Genomic DNA, 21876 nt, shown 5'->3' on the forward strand with positions numbered 1-21876 from the left:
AGGCTTCTCCAGGAAATAGAATTGACTGCATTTCAATTCACATTGAATTCCCATGGCTTATTGTCAGAATAAGAAATAAAATCTACCATATCTCTCTACTCTGGGTAGCTTAAGGAGCAAAGTCACCATCAAAGGGTTCAGCAGAGGAAAGCAAAAGGGAATAATGCAGATGAAATCCACCAAAACCTAAATCAAAACAAGCCCGCCCACCCCAGCCCCTGCCAAAATAAAGTGGGAAGACGTCCTATAGCACACAACAGTTCCCCAAAACAGTTCACCATTAAACTAATGATTTTTTTCCCTCTCTGTTTTTAGAGGCAAAATGCATTTCCTTTGCAAATACTTTATTTTCAGCAGAACCAGAGGTTCCTCCTCAGTCCTGTGCTCCACTGGAATGGGACCCAAGAGATCTTCTTGCAAACTGTGAAGGAGCACCCTGGAGAAACGTGACCCACGCTGTTAAAGACTACGGGAAGTCCGAGCTTCTCCAAAGAGCTGTTCCAACAGCAAAGCTGGAGGTATTTGGCACTTTCCCGGGAGTACCTGAGGCTGCAAAGCCTCTTTGAAGCCTGTTAGGAACAGAGCTTAGGAGCTTGGTGCTGTCACCTCAGAGCAGGTGGCTGAAACGCTAAGAACAAAGAGCCCAGAGCAGGATCACTGGCACATTCTGGGAGGTGTCAGGAAACCTGCAGTGCTTCTCACACCGCAGTAAACACCACTGCTCTCCCTGCAGGAACTGGGACACCTGAGCCCTGAAGGGAGGCTGGGAGCTCCTCACAGTACTGAGGCTTTTGGAGCAGCCCTTGGCATCCTCAAACACAGCCAGAGAGAGTGAAAAGCCTCTGTGGGTATTAAAGAATCTGCTAAGAAGATGCACCAGCTTTGATGTTCAGGCAACCTTCCCCTGGTTTTATTAAAAGTGGTTGAAAAGCATGTAGCAATAGCAGGAAGAACAGCAGTGAAGCCTAAAAATGCTGCACAAATCCAAACAGAAGAACGGAACTGAATATTAAATTCTATTTAATTCAACTCAGTAAATCTCAGGGATGAAGCAAAACACAGGAGAGACTTTAGGATTTAATATTGGTTTTGAATTTTTCCTGATCCTTTTTATACCAACATCACTGCTTATAATGCACAGATTACTCCCCACACCTGACCACAAGTAGAAATACTCAGAATGTGAATTTAGGAGAGGTAACTACTTGGTTGGCCATAATTTATTAATCAGTTCAGGCTTTCAAGCTGACCTGTACTTTTTCAGAATTAAAACCCTGCTTTTAAGGATGTTCCATGCAGAAGCATTAGACTACCAGGGATGAAATCAAAAATTTGCAGAGAAATAAGCAGAGAGAATTATCACCTTCACTGTGGTGTATTACAAAAAGTGGTTAGAGGCTACAGCTTTGTGTTTTTCATATCCACTCAGTAATTTCCTCTATTTCTGACAGTGTCTCAGTACCCCACAAGCCTGTTCAGGTCCCTTATGAAAAAGTTTAACTATATGTTTTGATGAATTTTGACTTTCCATTATTAAGATAATAATCTTTTACAGAAAATATGACCAGAGTATACAGAAGCAGCTCTTCTTTCAGTATGAGAGGGCAAAGATCACTGTTTTAAATTAAGATTCCTGAATTCCTAAAGTTTAAGAACACAGTCCATAAAATGATATAGTTGAAAAAAAAAAGGGACACACACACACACAAAGAACTGAATGTTTATTTTATTTGATGTATCTAAGCCTAGGATTTCTTAGAACACTGCCTGAGATTCCTAAATGGGAGAACTCAGATGTGAGTCTCAAATGGCTGGTTCCTGGCCAGTTTATTCAGCTACTTAGCTGCTGCCAGCATTTAAATACAGTAAATTATTTATATTAAGGAGAAAATAATTTCAGTCATTAATTGCAGGTCTTTCATGTTCCTCCTCCCGAAAATTACTGAGCTGTGCCTCCCTTTGAGGAGAAAAATCCACACCAAACCACAACAGGAGAAAAGTTTTAAGAAATTGCCCATAATATAAAAACAGACAAACATGGGGCCACGTGATGTTTAGAACTTTTGATTAGTGAAAAATGAGAAAGTGACTTCAGTACACTTCATAAAATAAGGCAACATCTCCTGCAGATCCCGAATTTCAGTCATTTCTACTAGACAGCATTCTCTTCATTCCATAGTATGCCAAACAAGAGCCAGGCTTCCAGTTCAACACCCACCATGATTAGAATTTTCAAGCTTTGTTGTAAAACTTCAGAGACGCCTCAAAGGTGAACAAACAAACAAAACAATCTTTCCAAAGCAGCAGTCCAGAACAAATCCCCATGCTGTGCCCTTCCATATTAACAACAAAAACACCCACAGGAAGCCCCAGTCACAGAGATGCACTCAAATCTAACTACTATTTTAACTTTGCTCTCCTTCCAGCACAGTTCACAGCAGTTGTGGCTTCTACCACTTGACTGGGCTTTGTCCCTGTGACTGTTCTGTCTTCACAAAGGTGTCATAGAGTTCTCTCAGATGCAGCAGCAGCTCCTCCAAGTTGTCTCCTGTCAGCGCAGACACTGCGATGACCCTCTCAGCCACCTGCTCCCTAAGGAGTGCCAGATTGATCCTGGACTGAGCAAGGTCAACCTTATTCCCAACCACGACACAAGGCCTCTCAGACAAGCCTTTTTCATATGCTTCCAGTTCATATTTCAGGTCTTGCAGCTGGCTCCAGGGCTGAGGCACAGAGAGATCCAGCACGTACAAGAGGAAGCGGCAGCGCTCGATGTGCTTCAGGAAGGCCATCCCCAGCCCACGGTTCTGATGAGCACCTTGGATTAGGCCAGGAATGTCAGCAACTGCAAGAGAAATTTCACAGTGAATCCAGCAGATCCAATAAAAAACCCCCCAAAAATCCCCCCCCAGTCTTTTATTGGCCAGTGAAGTACTTTTAAATTATATCTCAGTGCCTCAATATTAAAGCACAACTCATGCTAAGTTTGCTGCTGTTATCTTTTAAAATACCTAAATTTAGATTACTCCAGTGCAGACAGAATACAGACTGATAGTTTGGCACTAAGGGTACCTACAAGTGAAGGTGAAATGGGCTTTCAGTAGAGTTTTCTCTGAAGTTCTTTAGAACTAGCAAGAACACTACAGAACTCCTGAATCTATTTCTGCAGCATTTTAAAGCATTTACAAAGGTGACACAAATTGCTTTCAAGGTACACACAACAAACTTCAAATTCTTACCTGCCACTTGTTCATAGTCTTGATAGTGGACAATGCCAACATGGGGGTTCAAGGTTGTGAATGGGTAGGCAGCCACAGCTGGCTTTGCCCGGGAGATGGCTCTCAAAAGTGAGGATTTGCCAGCATTGGGAAAGCCCACCTGGAATACAAACACACAAATATCTCAATCTTTAACAAATCTGAAAAATTCTGCTAGACCAGACAGTTATTCTGCAGTTGTTGGACTACATCAAGAACATTTTGCAGCAAAGCATAACTTTCACAGGTTTGCCAGCTGGTGTTAGAATATTTCCATACTCAAATACAAAAATAGCTTAAGCTCAAAGTTGAGCATTTTTCATTTCAGAGGATTATAAACCTGTCACTAATGAAGTCAAATGTTTAAGATCTGTAAAAAGAGAAATAGAGGGATGAAACAGATGATCTGAACTTTATAATTTAGGGAAAAAAACCCCCAAACCAAGAAAACAAGCCAATTTAAAAGAATTCTCTACATTGTAGTGTTCATCTGCAGAACCAGCAGACAAAGCTGCTGTACATCATCAGCAACCACTGATGAATCTTGTTTCTCTATGTATAGTATGGATTTTAGCAGAAGTAGGACAACACCAAGTAGCACAAGAGCGACAGCTCTGTGAATGACTTTGGACACCCTTCTACCAAGTAACAGCAAGAAAGCATCGAGCTGTGTCTCCAAACAAGCGAGCCAGGGGCCAAGAAAATGTTCTCTCACATTATTTCTTCAGTCAGTCAAGTGGAAGCTGAACCAACAGAAACTCACCAATCCTGCATGAGCTGTTGTCTTGAGCTCCAGATGAAGGACCCTCTCCTGACCTGGCTCTCCTGGAGTGAAAAATTTCGGAGCGCGGTTTTCGTTGGAGAGAAAGAAGCGATTCCCTCTCCCTCCAGCTCCTCCATGGGCTGCAATGTACTCTTCTCCATGCTGGGTGAGGTCAGCCACAACCTCACCATCCTCCTTCACCAAAGTACCAACGGGGACCTCAAAGGGAAGAGGTGCAAGCATTACACCGAAGCTCAAAGCCTGCAGCAGATCCTCCACCAGCTGATTTCAGATTTGCTGAAAATCACTCCTGCATATTCTCAAGGTGAGGAGCCCAAAAAGAGAATTGTCTTTCATGAAACTCACTTTCTGAACTCAAACAGCACCGTCAGACATTTACCCTCCATTACACATGAGATTTGCACACAATAAGGTTCTCCAGATTGAAAATCAGCCATGTAGCAAGCTAGCACCCAGCACCCACTGACTTACTTTAACATACATGTGTGCACCGTTAGCTCCATAACAGTTTTTGCTTCCTCCTCTCTCTCCATGAAAGCCCTGATAGAAGCGGAACACTGAAGAAAGTGATTTCATTTGCTGGTCAGCTGAAAAGTAAAATACACACATTTTGAACACACTGCTTTAGTAAAACAGGCACAGAAAAGTCAACTCTTGATTGTTCTTTCCCTTTTTGAATATTGCATGAGTGCACATCCTATTTACTATTTATTGTCCCTATTTTTTATTTACTGTCTCAATAATAACATATCAGGGAAGACTAACATCAATCTAAGTCGTGATGAAGTTTAACTGTCTGTACTTAGCTGCTTAGGTTTATTAATGTGGTCATTCCAAACAAAAATCAATTTGCTAGATTAGATTTTACAGCAGGGTGGTGGCAGAAGCAGCTTTATTCATCTTAAGAGGAAAATTTAATCAGATCTTAACACAGTCAGGCACCACTTACCAAAGTATCTGCAAAATACCTCAATTTTCAAAATTCTAAGGCTGTCAGTGTCATTTATGTCCTCCTTATCACAGCTCAGGACAGAACTTCAAAAGCGAAGACACCTCATACAGAAATAACCATTTTAACCTTTTTTTTACCATTTACCATTTCTTACCATCCGTGCAGGGCTGTTTGTGCTGGGGTGGGGTGTTAAGCAAGAAAACAACGGCACGAAACAGAACAGATTCGGTGAGGTTTACCTTTAAAAATGACATGACCCCCATCACCTCCATTCCCACCATCAGGACCTCCAAACACTTTTCTGGGCTCACTGTGGAAGGAATGGCCCCCGTCTCCTCCTTGTCCTCCAACCACACGCACTTTCCGCTGATCCACGAAATAACGTGTCTGCAACAAGGGTGGGGGTTGCTACCTTTAAATACAATTTATCAGACTCATCTTCCAAGAAGTTTTAGTTATTAGCCAGACCTGCTATTTTTAGCCAGGATGAATTTCATTCAACAGTAAAAAAAAAATCAGAACTCTGAACCAGAACTCTGCTGGCATTCACAGATCAACTAAATGCACTGTACTGAGTGTAATAATAAAGAAAATCAGATCTCATCTTTCAAGTGTTTTTAAGAACTTTTTAAAAAGCAAATGCCTAAGGCTATGCTATGTTGATATAGCTCTATCTATCTCCAGAAAAGGGGCTGAAATTCCCAAGGGAAAATATTAGGGAAGTACATTCATTGACAGGTGGAATTGTTTACACAGAGGGATGAAAAGAGAAAGCATGACTGTGATCATGGTAACTTTCTAATTCTGTCAGTTACTAAGGGACTCCATAATGAGAATGGCCTTTAAGGGTCACTTTAAATAAACGGCACAAATAGTACGTGAGAGAAAAAGTCTTATTAGTGTTATGATACCAAAGATAAGCAACTGAAAAAAAACCTCCTCTCACCTGAACTTTTGATAAGCAAATTTATACTACTACTAAAAAGCCTCTTTTAGAAAGTATTTGGCACCACCACACGGCGAAAGAGTAAACTATGGTTTTTAATGGGGAGTGATTTATGGATCATTAGAAAATAAGATTTTTCAGAGACGTGTAAATATAAAAATAAGATGAAGAATAAATTCTAGGACCCTGAAGTTTCTCTGACATAAAGTGATGCTTGTTTGGCAGCTGACTACACCGCAAGACTAAAAAACCAGTGAGAAACAAAACGGTATTTTAGATTTAAAGCTAAAACACCGTTTTAGACCTTTAACTTTAAAAACCTTTTTACTTTCTGACTTATGGATGCTTCCCGCCCAAAGAGGCCAAAGGGGAAGAGGACCGCTACTACGATCAATGTGAGCACGGAGAATATCGCGGGGCAGACTCATTTCCTCACTATTCTGGAAGTCAATTATATTTTAGCCAGCATTTCCTCACTCCCGCAGGGCCAGCGGCGGGAGGCACCCCGACCTCGCGGAGAGCCCAGCACTCACCAGCTGCCGCTCGGAAATGGCTCTCTTCTGCCTCAGCCGCCTGTCCTTGGCGCACCGGGCGCAGCTCGTGGAGAAAGCCGGCGGGCTGAGCAGCAGCAGGACCGCCTTCCAGGGACTGCGGCCGCTCCCCCCGGCCCCGCAGCGCCTCAGGGAGGTGCCCAGCCCGGCCCCACACAGCACCGCCATGGAGGAACAGGCACGGCTACGGCTCGGCCACGGCTCCGCCTTGGTCTCCCGGGCGCAGCCGCTGCGGCAAAGCCGCGCCCCGGCAGCTTCGGCCCGCCTCAGCCCCACCTCAACCCCGGCTTAGCTCGGCCCCAGCCCCGCCTCAGCCCCACCTCAACCCCGGCTTAGCTCGGCCCCAGCCCCGCCTCAGCCCCGCCTCAGCCCCGCCTCAGCCCGTGTGTCCCGAAAACGGCGCCCGTGAGGGCTGAGGCAGCCCGCGAGACTCAGAACGCAGAACGGCTTGGGTTGGAGGGGACTTTAAAGATCATCTCGTTCCCCGTCCACTATCCCAGCTTGCACCAAGCCCCGTCCAACCTGGCCTTGAGCGCTTCCAGGGCTGGAGCAGCCACAGCTTCTCTGGGCACCCTCCCGCCTCTCGCAGTACCGAGCATCCTCCTCATACCCCATCTAACCCTGTCCTCTGCCAGCTCGAAGCCATTTCCCCTTGTCTTGTCACTCCAGGCCTTTGTAAATAGTCTCTTTCCGTCTTTCTCACAGGCCCCTTCAGGCACGGGAAGGCTGCAATGAAGGCACCCCGAAGTTCCCCTAAGCAGGCTGAACAATGGTGATTCTCTCAGCCTTTCCTCGTGGCAGAGCTGCTCCATCCCTCTGATCAGTTTGGTCCTCTGGGCCCTCTCCAGCAGGTCCATGCCCCGAGGAGCAGAATTCTGCCTCCCTCGCTGCCCACGCCGGGATCAGCCCAGCACCCGGGGAATTCGCGGGCTGGGGCATGGTCAGCTCTCACCATCAGCACCCCCAAGGAAAGGGTAACCTGTGCTACCCATTCCATCTGCCACAAGGAAAGCACCGCCAAATCCACTTTCAGATAATATTTAAACTAAACCATTTTCAAGCATTCTGTATTACAAAACAAAAAATGATACAATTCATGGAAGAAGTCAAAATGCTGGCATCACTTTGTTTCCACATTAATACATAAAAATGGATGACACATTAAATAAACGTTTTGTTATTAACAATTAGAAATATTAACACCAAAAATCATGTATAAATTAGGAAATAAATGTACAAACTATTTTCAAAGTGCTCTTTCAAATACATTATATACACAACATTCACGAAGTTCTTAATGTAAGACATTTCAGATTGATGTAATGTTGCTGTTTCGGTTTAAGTGTTGTTCATATTCTCTCAAAAGCATTTCAGCACTTTAAAAAACCACATAAAAGGCGTATTCCCAAAGAGCAATATTGCATTCTTCTGGCTACCTGTAATAGTAATTATTATAAAGAAAACAATCTTACTTCCTTTCTGTTCCTTGCTATTTGAGAGTACTTATTTGTATGAAAACATCAGCAGGAAAGATGAGAGAAATGAGGACTGACTGAAAAAAAAGTCTTCTATTTTACCAGTAGTTGAAATTATTAACATAGGAAGGACAGTGCTTGGACAACATTTAACAGTAAACTCCCTAGTTGTCCAGTTAAAGATTTACTTCAAAGGAAAAAAAAGTAATGAACTGAGAGATGTGTTTTCTTTGTGGTCTTTGTTTTTCAAAATATAAAGTACTTGAAATCCCATAAATAACATCAGTCAGACAAAGAAAAGGAGAAAATCTTACACAGTGTATTTACTTTTGTAAATTTGCAGTTAATCTCATATCAAAAAATGTTTGTGGCCTACACAGCCATCCCAGCTTTTTTGCTTCAGAGCAATTTGGACACAGTATTTTGTTTAACACTTATATAAGCACTTTAAAAGCACCGTTTTTTCACCCCCCAAGACTTTATAAGAACATATAAAACTGAATAGAAGAGACTTACATTGTTCATACTGATTTTTACATACCACTAGTTTTTCTCTCTAAATTCTCCCTCTATAGGTATTCTCTCACTGGTTGACCCCATTAATAGCTCCTCTCTCTATATGCATAATAGTGTCTCACAATTAAAGCTGAATTTACTTGCTTGTCTGCAATAAAAATGCTTTTTTTTTTTTCTTTTACCTCTGAACTATTTTTTGTCAAGCTACAATAGGAAAAATAAAAGTGATGATGAGCTGTGAGAACAACAGACCACCAAATCTGACAATATTTATGGTTATAATGCTTGCTGGGGAATCTGAGCAAGGGCAGCACAAGAATCAGAATAAAGAAGGATGCCAGCCACCTGCTTGCAAAATTTGGCACAAAAATGTATATGCAAGTTATAAAATTAGGATATTCAAAGTGGGACTTCTGCCAGGTGTTTTTCTCAGCTAAGCACGATATGAAGCAATATTGATGTCGAGCAGGCTGACACTGCAGGTCTCAGAGCTCCCTTTTGGTTTCCTTCCCACAACAGAAATACCTTTGTTTTCATGGACATATGAAAGGTGCCTCTATTTATTAACATTTCTATGATCAGAGGTTTGGATCCTCTTTCTTTATCTTTCACAACAGAAATGTGGACTTATGAGGATTACTGAATCATAGGATTTGGGTGGGTAGGTAGATATTATAGAAGTTGCAGCTATTTTTTGTCATTTAGCATAGAAGTGCCATTTTATAAGGAATGTATCCATCCCCTTGTTCTGTAGAAGTAAACTGAAGAGCCATGGATTTTGGAGGCTGGCACGTAATCTTCAATGCATCCAGTTAAAAAAAGATCAATAACTTACCACAGGGAACTTCCCTGGACTGAGATGTGACTGATGGGCTTTGCATTGGGCCAGACTGCAGAACAATCTGGCTGTTTTCCAGAACGGGGCACAACTGTGATCTAATGATCCTAAAGCTATTCAGAAACATCAAGAATGGGACAAGAGAGGGTAAAATGAAAAACTTCTGTGTTGTATCAACATACAGTACTATACACAGCACCAAATATCAAACCATTAAAGCATTGTCTTGTTACCAGTAGTGCACTGCTTCATATCCAGCATGAAATGAACACTGTTCACATACAGACGCTGCTTTGTGCTAAGGGGTAACCAACATATTACAATTAATCAAAACTGCCTGTACATCCAGTTCAAAAGATTGAGATACTATTGAAAGGAATCTGACACAGCACTGTATTCTTTTATTGCTGGTAATTTCCATATTGTCCCTGTAAAAAAAAAAAAAAAAGAAGAAATAGAAATGTTGAAGGATAATATATTGGAGGCTTACTGCAAGTTAGGCAATTTCTTTTGGTCTGTGAATTTTACAAGACCTACTGAAGTATCACCCACATGCGTGCCCCAAATTATCAGACAGATTTATAGACAGAGCTAACAGCCAGATCTGCTCTTTCAGAGCAGAGATTTAGACAATTTACCTGCTCATAGCCATAAGGCCTCTGTTGCTGAGCGGATGGGCCGGTTTGGGAAGCTCTGTAACTTCCATATTGCTGCCCCTGTCCCTGTTGGTAGCTGGAATACTGTGAAGAGGCTCCTTGTGCAGGACCTGAGAAGACAGTAAAATCCATTACAGGCAGAAAAATCCATTACAGCCTTGATTTGCTGGAGTCTTTAAGAGTTAACACAATCTAAAACAGATGCTAACAAAGTAAGCTCTGTGAGTAAGAGCTGTGAGTAAATTCTGCCCAGACCTCCCCTCTAGGTTTACACTAGGAGGTGTTAATACTAATAATGATGTAGTTGCAGCAGTGTAAACTTCAGATTTTAAACTTTGCTCAAAAAATGTCATAATACTTCTAAGTGAAGCCTCCTGAAATCTGTATTGGTACAGCTCAGTTATGATCTCTGTGCAAACTACCTGGCCTATATTTTAGTAACAACTGCATGTTTAAATTCCTCTCTAATCTGGCTGTGCCACCATAAGCAACAGAGGAGTGATTCTCTGGATAGCTGATGTTCTTTCTCATGTCAGTTCAGAAGGACTAGGTGTGTAGGAGGCCTGGGAACCCAGGCAGTGTCCTCCTGATGATGTTTAACACAAAGTCAACATGAAGAAAATGTGTATTTTCTAACTTCTATCAAAAGAGAGAGGATTCAGGATGAATGCAGTGCTATACTTACATATGTTACTGCCCAGAATCCCTTTACTAGATCTTTGGCTAATTTTGGTACATTGTTAATCCAAGGTTAATCAAGGAAATAGTTTACAGCCTATTTTAGCTTAGGAATGGAGGCATCAGGGTGAAACACTGAAAACACTTGACCAGCCACTGAAAAGTTTTCTTACCATATCCTTGCTGTTGTCCTGGGTAACTCTGTTGATTTGGGTATTGCTGCTGGGAATATGTTTGCTGTTGTGCAGCTCCCTGTTGGTATCCTGCCTGCTGCTGGCTGTACTGAGAATTTCCTGGAGAGGGAAATATTGGAATTGTTTGGTCAGAGATGAGGCAGGTATTTCACTGTACATGTGGATGATAAGGAAAACAAAGGTGTAAGGAGCCTTGGTCTAGAACTCATACACAAATACTTTTCTTAGAAATAAATGATTGGATTTTGCCAAGCAAGATGTTTATTTCTCCAGTGATTTTTAATTCTTTTGGATAGGAGTTACTTATTTATACACATCACTGAACAACCAAACAACTAACCTGTTCCCCAAAGTAATTTTTTTTATACCAGAAGGGCTTCAGAAGGAAAAGTCACAAAGGTAAGTCTGCCAGGGTAAATAGCTGCTTTCTCAAGAAGCCCTCTCATTTTATTTTCTTCTAGATAATGATGTTTATTCATATATCTCAGAAAGACCACTTATCTAGTTGTTACTGGTATTTTTTTTCAAATACCTATGAAGGGAATTCCATTTGCTGTATCCTGAAACAACAAAATGAACAGAGGCTCTATAGGAGACATCGCTTCTCCTAAATGCCACCTTGCTTCATCATAATTCAGTTAATAGTACCAGTTAATTTAGAGTTCAGATTTCTCAATAATATATTGAATTTACTGTTAAGATTTTGCTGTGTTTCCCTACCTCCTTCATAGTAGTGTTGTGTAGAGTCGTCAAACGACCGGTCGTAGCTCTGTTCAGTATAGGATGACTGCTGATAGGCATAATCACCATGTCCTGCAAGGAGTCACAAAGATTTGTCAGATACATTCTTATTGGGACCATAAGTGTTGAATGTATATTTAATATATTTGATGAAGCTGCTTATGCACCAAGATGAGGCTAAGAGCAAATACAGACCCCTTAGGGAGAATATCGAATACAAGGCAAGGAAAGTCACAATGGATAGAACTCTTGTGTTTCCTAATCCAAACTGGGTTTTTTTAAACTGGAGCAATTTATATAGCAGGGTGCACTGATGTGCATGTTTTGTACCAGGCTCCCATCCCCTGGGATTCTAATTTTCCAGCATTGAGACTGGAAATGAAGCACAATAGGTTTGCCATGTCCTTGGACATGGCAGTCGTGGTGCTCTGCACTTCAGCAGTATCACAGTGAGCCCAGCTCAGAGGAATTACCATCTGGATAGTATTGCTGATTCATAGGTTCTGATGAGCCTTGGCCATGACTGTACTGCTCACTGTAATATTCTTCCTGACCCATGTACTGCTGCGAGGAACCTGCAAGGCACAAGACAAGGCACACTGAGCCTGTGTACTCCTAAGGGATGCGTTTCTCTTATCTAATTTTTTTTTTTTTTTAAGTAAACAAAGTTTATGTCTGGAAAAGCAAACAATTGAGAGCAGTTATAAAGATGTTTTTCTCACTAGAAAAAGGAATTAAATTTGTAATCTCAGACAAAGATGGTTGAAATTGAAATCACACAACAGTCAGTAACACATCCTACAATCACTCACTTCTGCAGCAACACTGAAAGTAAGGGCTGCATTTCATCTACTAATCTGAGTTATTAGAAAGCACAGGAATGGATTCCATGCTCAGGAGCACAGTCAGAATTAAATATATTTTCATTAATACATTACTTTGTTTCTTAGCAAAATTCAGTTTATTTTCTAATCAGTCTAGCAGCTTTATTACCTCTTAGAACTTTATCCAGAGAGGTCTTACAGCATGGTAGTTATCCTCTGGTGTTTTCCTTTCCTTGGCCTAATTTTTCATTCTAATTGCTGGCAAACTGTGTCTTCTTTCCAGAAATGTGTTCCTTGCTAACTGTGCCATGTTAGGGCTGATCCAACACCATGAGAAAGAATTGAACAGATTCCCAGTGCCCTGAATGAGCTGTATATCAAATTGTTTATCTTTTCCTCAGATATATAAGATCCCTTTTAGACAGAATTATTTTTCTAAACACCCAAAATAATTAAATAGATGAATCTTGAAATAGATTCAAGTTCATCTCATTGGCATGATACTTGCACCATTCAGGATTTCCTGTGCTCCTGGGTGGGATTCTCTGTTTGTAAACGTGACAGACTGAGTGTCTTGAGTCTAATGAGAGTTCTATCAATAATCTGATAGCAATTTTACCTTGCTGTGAAGCTCTGTAAGGGCCCATGGGTCGCTGCCCCATCATGCTGTTGCCTTGGTTGCTCTGGCTCATCATGGCAATGGAGGATTGTCCCTGGTAGTGCTGGCTCCCTCCTTGTGCTGAGTTGTAATGTGACGTTGCTGCTTGCTGGTGCATCATGGAGACTACAAGGGACATGGAAAAGACTGTTTTCCAAAAATGAACATGGGGCAGTTCTCTCCTCGTCTCTTTAGAAGCAAGCTAAAACCTTCAGCTAACATGCATCCTGATAATTCTGTGAATTTTCCACAGGGGGAGATGTAGTCCTACTGGATTTATTTACTCTTCTGCACTGGAATCCAGAAGGGATCTTATTACATGGTCAGTTCTTGCCATTTGCTTCAGCAGATATTTAAAAATATACCCAGCCCTTGATTATTATTAGCTTAGTCAAAAGAATGTAAACCTTATTGCAGTAGGGTTAAAGGAAGAAACAAGAAATGATTGTTCATGTCTACCTCCTGACTATTTAATTGTTGCATTTCTTTTCTAATGTATTCTTTCTTGTGCTTCCATCTTCTCATATACCTGATGATTATAGAGTTTAAGTAAACTGATATTCTAGGATTTATTTGATTCCTAAATGTCATGCTGCTGTAAAGAATTCCAAAGCATCAGACATCCCATTCAATGGGATTCAACTACCAAACTTTTTTTTGAGTTGTCTGCTAGTCTCTTAATGCCCTGCAAACAATGTGAAGTACCAATAAAATAACAAAATGGGTTAGTAATGTACAAACAGTGAATGTCTTATACCCTGACAGGTTCTTTCTACTTGGGTAAAGGTGCTGCTCAGATCCCTCCCATGGCTGTGGGATTTGCTGCCAGGGCTATCAGATAATGCTGCTGCACCTCTACCTGACCCTCTTTTCCTCAGCTCAGCCCTAACCATGGAGAGTCAGCCTAAGTTAAAGCAAGTGTGAAACTGTTCTGAATTACACTGGCACCTGGAAATTCAGAGATGTCTGAAAGCTATCTGTTCCTCAGGTATGTTTGTAGCTGTCTACAGGAAATATTTACAGAACAAAGTCATGTGTGGCAAACCCTCTGAGGTCAGAGGAAAGCCAGGGTGGCCCAGGAGGAGGCAGAGGCAGTTACCTGGGTTGGACTGCATGTTGATGTTTGTTCGAGAGACGTAATTGCCTATGGAGCCCTGGCCCTGCATTGGCACGTTCTGAGACGCAGGCACTGTGTGGCTGTAGCCAGGGCCAGTCCCGTGGCTGCTGACAGTCATGCTCAGAGAGGTCGTGGGCATGGTGTTCTGGCCTGACTGCTGCATAGACACGTGGTTAGGACCTGCAAAAATTAGAGAGAGCAACAGGAAAATCTCAGCTTTTATTGGCAAAGCACAGTGAGCGTGAGGCCTTGCAGCCTTTCTGAAATACCTTATGATAAGGCAAAACAAAAAACCAAAAGTCCTCTTTATTAACACTCCCTGTTTTGTACAGAAAAATTAAAAGTGCCTGCTGCACAGCTAGAGCAAACCTCCTCTTCCTGGCAGCCAAATCCAGGCTGTACAGGATTGCAGATGGGAAGAACAAAACCAGCAGCAATGCCCTACAACCACTTCCTTGCAGGCAGCAGAATTTAAAAATGCCAGTAATTTCAGGTACTTCAGAAAAGAGATGGACTCTGGGAACATCCCAGCCTTTGGAAATCTGTCCTTTCCTTCCTCTTGTCCTGTGGTTGATTCCTTTCCCCCTTCACACAGGTGGTGATAACAGGAAGGCACAGCAGTGGCTGAGAGACACTCTGCACATTGCTGCATCCACTATTCCTATATAGTGGATATAACTATCTATAACTAGTATATATAACTATCTATAACTATATAGTTCCTCTATAATCAGCTCACCTTCTTAGCTGGGGCTTTTGAAGTACCAATGCAGCCTCTGCTCAGAGAACAACCCTATCTCTCCCTTTCCTGAAGTTTGACTAAAAGTACCTCAGGAAGAGGAAGATAAATTTTCCAAGTCACCATTACAATCCCAGTTGTTAGTCCCTTTCCAACATCAGAATGTAACCATCAGACTGCTCCAGATACATCCTGTATTTGTATCACCCTGCTTACCTGGCAGTGTGCTTATTTTTCAGAATTCTGTTGCAGTTGGGTAGCTAATATTGGGGGAAATGGGGTTCTTATTTGTTCTTTATTGCTGGAAATAGTTTTATGAATGAGTTTTACAAAGCTGTTTTCACTGTAGATTGTTACTATCCAAGCTGTGATGGTGCATATTGTTGTCTATCTAAATTCAGCCCTATTGTTGTCAATCTCAATTAATTTAGGTAGAATGCAGAATCCTTAGAAGAGGCAGAATTATGTTGCAATGTTTAAATAATGATATTTTAATTCAGGGTTATTAAGTGTATCTGCAGCCTCTGAAAAACATCTAACTCATTTAGTACAAACCTCATTAATTACCCTTAATGGTTTTCACAGACATCAAAATTAGAACATTTGCTGTAAATTATGATATTTTCCTCTGATGACGAGATGCAAGCAGGAGTTTCAACAAGAGATAAAGACAGCCAGCTCTCCTGAAATCAGTGGAGATGGGTCAAAATGCTGCCACAGGAAATTATCTCTGTGTTTTGCTCCAGTTTGTTTAAGTTGCAAAGCTGCTCCTGGTGTAGTACAAGGTCACACAGTGTGTGAATGGAGATAGAGTTGCCTTGAGTGAGAGGTGGAGTGAAGCAAGTGATGGTAAACCTTGCCTTATTTGCATGGGAAAAATTAGAGATTCTTGGCCCTCTTTAAAATAAGAAAAAAAAAAGTCTGGCTGATTTGTGATTGTAAGGGAAAATATGTGGATGAGTCCAGTCCTCATGGCTTCCAGTCTGGTTCTTTCAATCAGCAGCAAATTACTCCAGAGATCTGGAGGAGGCTGGGGAGCAAATCAGAAAACCAACAACAGTAGCACTAAAAATGTCTATTCTTAATAACACAAAACAATGTTTTGACTGAGCTAATATAATACTCATACTCAGTATTAAATCTTTCAAAACAAAGGCCCTGAAAAATTTAGTAAGTTCACTTTACAGGTCCCTTATCCAATTGTGTAAAAGGTACAATAGGCTTGACCACAAAGGGATTTTCAAAAACTCAGAAGTAATTTCATGGCTTGTGTCTGCTCTTGAGTCCCCCTGCCAAGGTCTGTGATTTTACAATCAGATATTTCTATTTATAGAAACTGGTTTTGCTCTCTGTTACTCTGGGAGACACCCACAGAAACAACTGACTGAATAACTATGATCTACAAAATAAACAGATTATTCATAATATAAAATGCACATATTAAAAATTGGTTTTTAATTAGCTTAGTTGCATGAACAAAACCAAACAGATTATATTATCTTATTAATATGAAATGTCTGTGCAAATTCTTTGACTGTGTAGTACAACCTCTGCAAGCTTCTGTAGAGGACAAAGACTGGTGCAACACCAAATGATTTGTAAGGAGAAATGTATCCTGGAAGGTCTTTGCAATCTGGAGGCTTGGTTGTGTGGTTACTCATGCAAACAATTCCATTTTACCCTGGCCAACCCTGCCACTTCCATGACAAAAATACTGCAACATAGAATTTTTCTTACTAAAAACTTGGATGCATCTTTCCTCGGTGATTTTCATCATGCATTAAAAAAAAAAAAAAAGTCTTTGATTTCCTCTGCAGAAACACAAAGCACTCTGCAGAAACCAACACCATTCCTGCCTGTAGCCATTTTGTGGTGATTTCAGCGTGTGCCTGAAATCCCCATATGCCTGAAAGGTGAGTTAGGAGAGGTCTTTTCCAGCTCTCTAAGTATATTCTGCATTAATGATTTTGTTGCCAGGCAACAGCAAAGCAGCACAAAGGGGACCAGAGCTCACCATTGCTAATCTGACTCTGCATGAGGGAGGAGGGAGGGAGGCCGGTCCCGATGGCATCGCTGAGATTGCTCTGCGAGTGGAGGGATTGGTTGGAGGCGCTCTGACTCATCCCTCCCGGGCCCAAGTTTATGTTTTGCGTTGGTGGCTGCGAAACAACAAGGAGGAAAAAGCAAATTTTTGGTTAGGTTTTGAATTAGAAAAATAGCAGCCCCCAAATTAGCCTGACTATGACTAAAAACTGCCTCGGTTAAATACGTGTTTGCTTGGATTTTTGGGTGAATCTTTCTCGGTTTGACTCCTCTGTGTGAATGACATTGAGCACGACAGAGCAGCTGACAGGCAGCAGCACAGTGAAGGGCTTGAAATTATTGTGTTTGTCACAGAGTGTGGCTCCTGTGCTCGTTCCCCTGCACTCATGGATTTCCAAACACAACCAGTGCGGGGAATGCATTAGCAAAGACAACACGGGAGCGTGGTGACAGATTGACCTTCGCCAAGCTCTGCTGCAGTTTGTGTTATGTGTGGTACTTCCCAAATCAATCCACTGAGCAAGGATAACAACATGTGTAAAGACAAACCGATGCCTGAGTGTTGAATTAGATTTTTGATGCAAATCAGCAGCATTTTTTTCCCCCCAAGTAAAGAATAGAATAAGAACGGGTAAGAATATTGAATCTGGAACAAATGGAGCTGTTCAGATCTGCAGCACTGCATCATAACCCTTGAGTTATGGGACAGAGATTAACACAAATGTCCCATAAAACATAATTTAAATGCAGTAGAAGTAACTTTTGATTGGTGGTCTACTTGGCCACTTCAAAACTTTCAGCTGGAAAAATACTAAAAAACTGTTCATTTATAATGATCAGTGACAGAATCAAAGAACATTTCCCTCTGGCATAGCTAATGTATCTGAGGGAAATAACTATGATATTAGTTATACTAATAACTAATTATTAGTTACAGTAATTGTACTGGTACTTACAGCAGGAAGCAAGGACTGCATATTCTGGTTAGAGTCTGCTATTGTTGCCAAGTAAACCAGGTTTCTGTGCAAGATTTGTTGGTATCTACAGAACAAGGAGTAAAGCTCATTTGGAAAGGGTTAACAATACACAAAATTCCAAGTATTTATTTTTTTTCCCTCTTTACAAATGGTTAATTAAATTACCTTAACCCATTTTTAATCTGTCCTAATAAATAGCAGTAGCAATGACCTGTGTCTGTGCTGTCACGTTTCCCATCAAGGATCAGAGTGCTCAACACCTCTTTTATAACAGGATAAACATCAAAAGGATAAACTTGGGGGAAGAGAGAGTCAAAATACACCCTCATTTGAAAGCACTTTGAACTGTGCAGCTGGGACCTCCATCTTTGAGGACCGATACCCAGTCAGCTGCTCCAACAATCAGACACTTTTCCCTTCTCTGTCTAACAAGGGCCCTGATAGGAATGAAATTCCACAACTCCAAAGCCCAAAACCTGTTTTCCCTGCCAGCAAGCTGAGAAGAACATGATTTTTCTCAAGAGTGCTCTAACTGGAGTGTTTACTCAAGTAAGCACCACCAGAACCATTTATGCTTTTTCACAGTTCTCCATGAACTGGAAAAGCTCCTAGAAAGGAACAGGAGTGTTTCCAAGAGCAAACCAACAGCTGTGCCACTGAGCAAAGGGAAGAGCCAGACTTCAGGAAACATTTCTAACAAACTCCCCAGTTTGTAATACTCACTGAGTACATTCTGCAGTTTTCCCCTTGCTCTGATAATCCATAATACATTGTATTAGGTGGTGATTTTCATCTAGCATCTGCATAAAGGAAATAGGACCAGAACATGTTACTATGAGAATTTTATAAAAGTCCTGTATTTTTGTGATTCTCCACCCTCCTTGGCACTGGATGTTTTGTGCAGTTTTGTTGCTTTGGCTGTTGTAAATTACCTCCACATGACTTTATTGAGCCACAAGGTTGATTCACTTATAAACAGTTATCTTTAAAGTGGTTACTTGAAACACCCATACAGAAGAATTCATGCACTTAGCTTGTTCCTTAAATGGCAGATAAATTCTGATGTTGAAGAAGGAAAACACTTTCACTGTGAGTTATCTCTGCCTCATCCCAAAGTATCACCCTACCCTTTCCAAAATGTCAGGTATTACTAACATGCCTACTTTTAAGTAGGAAACAAACTTTCAAACAATTAAACCTACTCCTTTTCCTGCACAGGACTAGAGCATGCTGACAGCTGAACCTGATGAAGTACAAAATTTGCATCACTGCAGCTACTGAAACCATATTTAAGAGAATTATATCCCAATATGTCCTTACTTTTATTTAATGAGCTCATAATATGATTAAAAGCTTAAAATACCCTTTGAGTTCTTCTGAAATTTGTGATACATTAGTTTGTCCCCTTCCCCCAGATTTCTTGTGAATGCAGCACACTTTCTCCAGGTGAATGAATAAAAAAAATAATACCAGCATGTAGAAATTTAGATTTGCCTCTGGCATAATGGAGCTTGTAGGTACCACTGCTATCAAGTGCTTGCAAGATTGAGCTTTTGAACCTCTGTGTCATCAGGGCAGGAGAGCTCTTGAGGAAAGAACCATTTCTGGTTCAGAACTGAATTTCACTGCCCTGGAAATGCTATTTGATGAACTATTTTAGAGGAGCACCAGCACTACTCTATTGCCAAAAGCTCTGATTTCCTCCGTGTGAAATCTATTTTAGGAATATTTGATACTGGGATAAGATCAGATTTGAAAGGCTATTAAAATTGAGTTAATAAATAAAAAGAAGCTGCTTATATAATATGAATGCAAATAAGAACAATATTTTTCATTGAAATTTGGATATGTTCTCAAAAGCTCACTTTAATAGGACTTTTGGAGTTTATGTTTTCTCCTGCTCTCTCTGCATTTCCATTTTTGACTATAAATCCCATCCAGTTCCTGTGCCTGCAAGTCTCTTCCTCAGCATTGCTGTTTGTCAAAGAGAAGATCACTGCCAACAGCCCAACACTGATGGGCAGTCCCAAAGTAACCTGGCAGCAAATGCACCTCAGATGGGAAATGGTTCCACTCGCTATTTTTAAAGAAAGAACATTTTGAAGCTTCCATGAAGTTTATGAATATGCAAAAAGGAAAGGTCTTGAAAATCAAACAGAAGGCACTTTTTATCTGCCCTTTTGTCTGTGGGTGTGGGTTTAATTACAAACAACTCAATTGTGAAATCATTCCAGCTGATTTGGAGGTTAGAGGAAAACTTATACACTGAGTCTGAAAAAATTCAGTATTTAAAACAATTGGCTCACAAGACCACGTGCTGCAAGAGCTCCACAAAATGGGATGTTTCCAAACAGCCTCCTGAGATGCAAGTCATCTCTCTGGGCTCTCTGGTGGCAGTTTGTCCTGCCCTCAGCTCTGCTCTGTCACACGCTGCCACCGAGGGGATTTTTGTCCCCTAGAAGTCCCAAACGGGTGGCAGATCACGGCTTGGCTGCCCAGCCCCTGGTGACAGGGTTGGGTGACACAGGGTGACAATTGCTGTGCTGGCAGCGGCGCTCCTGCCCTGGTCAGTGTCAGAGAAGGGACCACACGGAGCTCACACCTGGCTGCCACCACACCTGAGCCGTGGGGAACGGCCAAAATGACAGCAAAATGCACCTGACAAACAGCAGTGACAGCCAAACCAGCACATTCTTTATTGACATTGGCAGCCTCGCTGCTCCTGACCATCGCCTTCTGCAGGAGAAGGGTGCCAGGGTCTGCTTGTGCTGCCAGTCCTGGGAAATAGGAAACAATAACTTCCCAACTCGGCACCCTCTGATCTGGCCTCCACATGAGACCCATGTGGGGATCTCCTCTCCAGAGGAAATCTTTCAAAACCTTTGTTTGTCACTAAACATCAATAAACACATCACAACAATAATAATAATAATAGTTTATGAAAAATACCAGTGGCTGATGCTCCCTCTATCTTCTGAGAGATTAAAATTCTGCATCCAGATACAAAAGAAAACCCTTGCAAATTCAGTATTTTATTTCAATTTTTTTTTTTAGGTTGGATTCTTTGGGGGCCAGAAGCTGACATACCATCATCAATTAATCGCATATTTGCAAATTTTATTGCCGTTTCCCAATGTACGCTTGGCAGCGTTTCCCCTTGGCGAGCAGCAGGGATAACGTGCCATCCCGATTTTATTCCCTACGTCCTTCTCTCGCTCTCTTTGCAGCGATCTGAACACCTTTGCTTTGTTCCACCTCCTCCTCCTCCTCCTCCTTCCCCCACCTCTCTCTCTCCAGCTGTCCATCTCTGCAGCCCTCGCAAATTCACGAGTTTTCCTGATCGCCCTAGAAATCAGCCTCCAGCTGCAGGAGCATGGGCAGAATAAATGTCTAAAATTGTCTGTATAAAAGCATGCTCTTTTACCTTCTGGATAGTTTGCTGGGTGACCTCCCCTTTGCCTCTTGGGCGAGCAGAAGCAAAGGCAACCGACATGGTGGGGGATTTTTATGTGTCTATAATATATCGGTTCCAGGCTCTAATAATATTGTTATTATCTGGCTGCTATTGCCGTGCGAGGATTCTCCGCAGTGCACGGGCAGGGGGGCGCCCGCAGATGGTACGATCTGCGCCCCGCGAACACCCGCGGGCGCCGCGCCCCGCGCCGCCGGGCACCGCCCCCGCCGCGCCCTCCCGAGCCCCCACGGCGGCGGGGAAGGGGCGGCGGCGCCGGTTCGGGGAGGGAACGGGATCAGAGGCGCCGCTGCCTCCCCGCCGCCCGCACATGGTGCGGTCCCGGCCGCCCGGCTCCCGCCGCCTCGGCCGCGCCGCCCGCTGCGCCAACTGCGTACGCCAAGTGCGTACGCCAAGTGCGCCAGCGCGGGGAGCGGCGCGGGGCCGCTACGCCAAGTGCGCTGCGTGGGGACAGCGGG

General features: G+C 42.2%; 2 protein-coding genes across 2 annotated transcripts; both read right to left on the reverse strand.

Moving 5' to 3' along the window:
- Positions 1–1704: 1704 nt before the first annotated feature.
- MTG2 (mitochondrial ribosome associated GTPase 2) lies at positions 1705–6691 on the reverse strand. Its single transcript, XM_066561513.1, has 6 exons — positions 6473–6691; positions 5233–5380; positions 4513–4628; positions 4021–4239; positions 3240–3378; positions 1705–2845 (listed from the first exon to the last, which is right to left on the reverse strand). The coding sequence occupies exons 1-6, from the start codon at positions 6656–6658 to the stop codon at positions 2451–2453; spliced, it is 1203 nt and encodes a 400-aa protein (XP_066417610.1). The 5' UTR covers positions 6659–6691; the 3' UTR covers positions 1705–2450.
- An 850-nt stretch (positions 6692–7541) lies between these two features.
- Positions 7542–21527, reverse strand: SS18L1 (SS18L1 subunit of BAF chromatin remodeling complex). Its single transcript, XM_066561314.1, has 11 exons — positions 21371–21527; positions 18670–18746; positions 17926–18010; positions 16941–17085; positions 14170–14367; positions 13032–13196; positions 12062–12163; positions 11568–11660; positions 10827–10946; positions 9958–10085; positions 7542–9747 (listed from the first exon to the last, which is right to left on the reverse strand). The coding sequence occupies exons 1-11, from the start codon at positions 21437–21439 to the stop codon at positions 9721–9723; spliced, it is 1209 nt and encodes a 402-aa protein (XP_066417411.1). The 5' UTR covers positions 21440–21527; the 3' UTR covers positions 7542–9720.
- Positions 21528–21876: the final 349 nt, after the last annotated feature.

The sequence above is a fragment of the Molothrus aeneus genome, chromosome 17 (assembly GCF_037042795.1).
Source record: "Molothrus aeneus isolate 106 chromosome 17, BPBGC_Maene_1.0, whole genome shotgun sequence".
In the NCBI taxonomy this organism is placed as follows: domain Eukaryota; kingdom Metazoa; phylum Chordata; class Aves; order Passeriformes; family Icteridae; genus Molothrus; species Molothrus aeneus.

Coding starts and splice junctions, on each gene's coding strand:
- MTG2 (XM_066561513.1), bottom strand. CDS start 6,658: ATGGCGGTGCTGTGTGGGGCCGGGCTGGGCACCTCCCTGAGGCGCTGC. Junction 5,381..6,472: donor CCATTTCCGAGCGGCAGCTG/GTGAGTGCTGGG, acceptor CCCTTGTTGCAG/ACACGTTATTTCGTGGATCA. Junction 3,379..4,020: donor CAACAGCTCATGCAGGATTG/GTGAGTTTCTGT, acceptor TTTGTATTCCAG/GTGGGCTTTCCCAATGCTGG.
- SS18L1 (XM_066561314.1), bottom strand. CDS start 21,439: ATGTCGGTTGCCTTTGCTTCTGCTCGCCCAAGAGGCAAAGGGGAGGTC. Junction 18,011..18,669: donor AAAACTGCAGAATGTACTCA/GTGAGTATTACA, acceptor CTTGTTCTGTAG/ATACCAACAAATCTTGCACA. Junction 10,947..11,567: donor ACAACACTACTATGAAGGAG/GTAGGGAAACAC, acceptor TTCCCTCTCCAG/GAAATTCTCAGTACAGCCAG.